The sequence below is a fragment of the Seriola dumerili genome, unplaced genomic scaffold (assembly GCF_002260705.1).
Source record: "Seriola dumerili isolate Sdu_G_001 unplaced genomic scaffold, Sdu_1.0 BDQW01000002.1, whole genome shotgun sequence".
Lineage (NCBI taxonomy): Eukaryota > Metazoa > Chordata > Actinopteri > Carangiformes > Carangidae > Seriola > Seriola dumerili.
In genome coordinates this window covers 1,019,728-1,024,109 of record NW_019174257.1, presented here as the reverse complement: position 1 = coordinate 1,024,109, position 4,382 = coordinate 1,019,728, and the positions used below count along the sequence as shown (strand labels likewise).

Sequence of the window (4,382 nt, the reverse complement as noted above, 5' to 3'; positions counted from 1 at the left end):
GTGTGTGTGTTTCTACATTACAGTGTGTGTGTTTCTATACTTATAAAGACCAGATATACTCACAAGGAAGTAAAGATGAGGTAAATTCTCCAAAGTGAGGGCAGACTGACAGTCCTCGCGGATTTAAAGGTTTACACTGAGGGTTAGGGTTACTACACAGAAAGAACTACAGGGCAGACGGGTTGAGGTTGGACGTTAGAGAATGAGGTCCATATAAGTATAGTATGTCTATGTGTGAATGTGTGAGTGTGTGTTTGTGTGTGTGTGTTAGTTTGTGTGTGTGTGTGTGTGTGTGTGTGTGTTTGTGTTTGTGTGTGTGTGTGTACGTGCTGATGTTGTGCACTCAGCTGAAGGCCTCATCATCCGTGTCTTCAATTAGCACCTTTGTGTCCTTTTTCGATCTAGAAAAAAAGGATTTAGACAAAGTGATATATTATCTGGCAACATTTTTCTTATGATTTTAACAGTTTCACTAAATCATTAATATTTTCATCTTGAACAACTTTTTAACTTTTGTGCTTCCTGAAAAAGAAATCAGCAAACAATTTCAATTGTTTGTTCACGTAATTCAATTTTCTAGCTTCTTTAGTTTTATTTTCTAATATTTTTTAAGTCAGACACTGAGTGCCTGTCTCCATTTTGATAAATGGATATATCATAATCCAGGGTTTAAGTCTAATATATTGTAATTTATACAAATCCAAAAGTACTGATAGTTATTTGGCATTTTGTATGTAGAGTTCAAATAGAAAGTATGAGTTAATATAGTAGCGCCTTTTTCTGATGTCAAATTTCTTCCAGATCATTGTTTTGTTAATATTATACAATTTATTTTTGTCTACAGTTGTTTGTTTTTTGTTTCGACTTCAGTCTTTTTAAATACAAACTAAAATAGAAATGTGTGAGTCTCTGTGTTTTTCCTTACTGAGAGGAGGACAGTAGGGGGCGTCGGAGCGACAGGCTGTAGGACCTCTTCCAGGTCTTTTTGCCCGAGCGGTTCCGGACACCATCCTCCTGGTCCATCATCTGCTCCAGCAGCGTCTGGTCGTCAGCATTGAGTGGCGCCACCGAAATATCCCTCACCGCACGGAACTCACCACAGTTATTCAGGTGCTCGTTCTCCAGACGGAAGAAGTTCCACACAAAACGTCTGCGGGGAGGAAGGAGAAGAGGGGAAACAAGGGGGGGATTTGTATTAGAAGTCACTGTTGGTGCTTTTGGGATTGTTTTGCTTGAAGCAACAGCAGTTTAATGTCTTGAGAAATATATCTTATCATCTGTTAACATCTTGATAGCAAGTTATTTTTGAATGTCAGTATGTGTGGTACAAAAAGTAAGCATGAGACCCACCTGAAGACCTCGAGAGGAGCCAGCACAGTGGCTATGATGTCGCCCACAGAGTGGATCTTGGTCATTGTGGTCAGAGAAATCTGAATCGTCCAGGCAAAACGCAGGATCACATCTTCTATTATGGCACAGTAGTAGTAGGCCTGAAAGAGGAGATGGGATTAGGTATCTCTGTGTGTGTGTGTGTGTGTATGTGTGTGTATGTGAGTGAGAGAGAGAGAGAGATGCATGGGACTTCTATCAGACTCTACCTTGTGGGGGTAAACTATTTCTTCTCTGAGGAAGGTGTTTTCTCCAGCTCCGCGGTCAAACAGACCCCAGTCCATACGCAGATCCCAGATCAGTGTGTACAGGGAGCTGATGGTCGAGAAGACTATCAGCAGGTAGAAGAACATGTCGGCGTCTGTATGTCCTTGTTCTGAAATAAACACACAAACACAACTGATGTCAGATGACAGCCATGCATTCAATCATTTTCTCTGAGTTAGTTTATTAGACCTGACATCAGTACAACTTTTCCATTAATACTTTGACCACTAGAGGGAGTCCTCCTGTCAAGAATACACTAGCAGTGGCTCATTTAATGTCTTGTGTACAACTATTACATTAAGAGTTGAATTCCCACAAATTAAAACATTTTCTATCAAACACAAGACGACAACATTAAATTACACACTATGTTGTATCTTATTCACTTATTGAGCAAGTAGCTGCACTGGGAAGTAGAGCTTTAGGGGCTAAACTAAAGCAATAAAACTTGGAACAGTAGTTTCATTTGTTTGACATTATGAAGGGAATCTATATTGGAGGAGAAGCTACTACTATGGTTACATACAGACACTGAAATAAAATGTTCAGTGCAGAAGCTGTGCAGTTCTGTCATGTTGATCCAACCTAATTTCTGTGTTCCAATAAAAAGACATTTGTTTGTGTGTTCATCATTCAGAGGTATTGAGAACATTAGTGTACTAAACTGTGTGCTTTTCATACTAAATGCGCATGTATGTGTTGTTGTTTTTTTTATTAACTGGTTATGTCAGAAAAATGCCAATCAAGTGTGATGGGCATTTTTCAGAGTCTTCGGTAATTGGTCTGGTTTTGACATCATTAGACTGTTCAGTGTAACACCCTGTTTGCCACACCTCATCATAAGCAGACTTAATCATTTGATGACATAACATTTCAGTAGCAGATCATGATTAGTGCACGTTGGCTGTAATGATAAAAATAATTATTTGTTGACCTGCCCTCAGCTGATGAGTATTCAACAAGCTTTAAGTTAGTTTACATTTGTTTAATATACTGCATTATGCCAAAGTGTCTCATCATTCGTGCTCAGCAGCGCCTGTGTGTCTATGCAGGATCACTGTGGACATGATTTGCTTGTTCCTCACGCAATATAAATCACCACCCAGTGGCTTAACACAGTGAGTCAGACAGACACGGACAGAAGCCACCAGACAGAGACTGGCCTCGCTCCCATTTGTCATAGTCACTGATTCTTCCTGCTATCAGCCAACGAGACGCCGGGGAGCAGAGCGGGGGACATTTCTAAGAGAGAATTACTGCTGCTGCTCTGTTAACTGCTGCATCCAATGTGCTGTTTGCTTCTTCAGCTGAGCGATGGGATGGAAGTAGTCCCTGCGGCCACACTGAGATTTCCCAGCTGGAGATTAAACTTAGTCCTGGACAATAGACTTTTCACTGGAGAATATCCACTGATGTGATTTCCTCAGCGTGTAAAGTGTTGCAGTATTTAACCCTTCAGTTTCTGTGAAGGCTGATGTTTTTTTCGCCAGGCTGGTTAACCACTGGGCCATTAAAAGGTTAAGCATACACATTGACTGGATGCTCAGTAAAGGCCAACGCTGGTCACTGGCTCCTGTCACACACACTAAATCGCTAGTAGTCTGTCTCACACACATACACACAGTTGCTATTGTTTTCCAGAGGCACCCAAAAGGTTAAATGTTATTAAAGACAGAGCACTTCCACAGGTTCATTTTATGCAGCAGGCCCACTTCCCACAAGAACAATCATTCCCTGCAATTAGAGGCATTTCTCATCTGTTTTTGAGGCAACCAAATCCATCAACAAGATAATTAACAATCCTGCACCTGGAGACCACTCAGCCAGACTGTACATTACAAAGTACATTTATACATGTACATACTCAGGAACTTAGGTAAAGTTTTGTGGTAATTGTACTCTACTTGATTATTGCCATTTTCTGATATTTAATATTCTTCACTACATTTTAGATGAACAAGGGTGTAGGTTAGCATATGGATGGTAGGGATATGCTTTTTAATTACTTTTTATGCCTTAGTATAATTTGATGTTTTATTATGACATTTTTATGCCTTACTATACTATGATGTTTTTATGATTTTTTATGCCTTAGTATACTATGATGTTTTTATGATTTTTTATGCTTTACAATACTATGGCTTTTTTTTATGATGTTTTTATGACTTTTTATGCCTTACTATACTACAATGTTTTTATGATTTTTCACGCCTTAGTATACTATGATGTTTTTATGATTTTTTTTATGCCTTAAAATACTATGAAATTTTTATGACTTTTTATGCCTTACTATACTATGATATTTTTATGACTTTTTTTGCCTTACTATACTATGATGTTTTTATGACTTTTTATGCCTTACTATACAATGTTTTTATGCCTTACTATACTATGACATTTTTATGACTTTCAATGCCTTACTATACTATGATATTTTTATGACTTTTTGTGCCTTACTATACTATGACTTTTTATGATTTTTTATGCCTTACTATACTATGATGTTTTTATGATTTTTTATGCCTTATTATACTATGATGTTTTTATGACTTTTTATGGCTTACTATACTATGATGTTTTTATGACTTTTTATGCCTTGCAATACTATGACATTTTTATGACTTTTTATGCCTTACTATACTATGACATTTTTATGACTTTTTATGCCTTACTATACTATGACTTTTTATGCCTTACTATACTATGACATTTTTATGACTTTTTAT

General features: G+C 37.6%; 1 protein-coding gene across 1 annotated transcript in view; it reads right to left on the bottom strand.

The window, feature by feature from the left end:
- Window positions 1-257: 257 nt before the first annotated feature.
- Window positions 258-4,382, bottom strand: part of LOC111240185 (xenotropic and polytropic retrovirus receptor 1 homolog) — a 75,868-nt gene continuing 71,743 nt past the window's right edge. The window contains exons 12-15 of the mRNA XM_022770185.1: window positions 1,599-1,765; window positions 1,351-1,490; window positions 926-1,150; window positions 258-401 (exon numbers count right to left, since the gene is read on the bottom strand). Coding sequence (XP_022625906.1) covers window positions 344-401; window positions 926-1,150; window positions 1,351-1,490; window positions 1,599-1,765 — 590 coding nt within the window. The 3' untranslated portion in view covers window positions 258-343. The remainder of the gene's footprint in view (window positions 402-925; window positions 1,151-1,350; window positions 1,491-1,598; window positions 1,766-4,382) is intronic.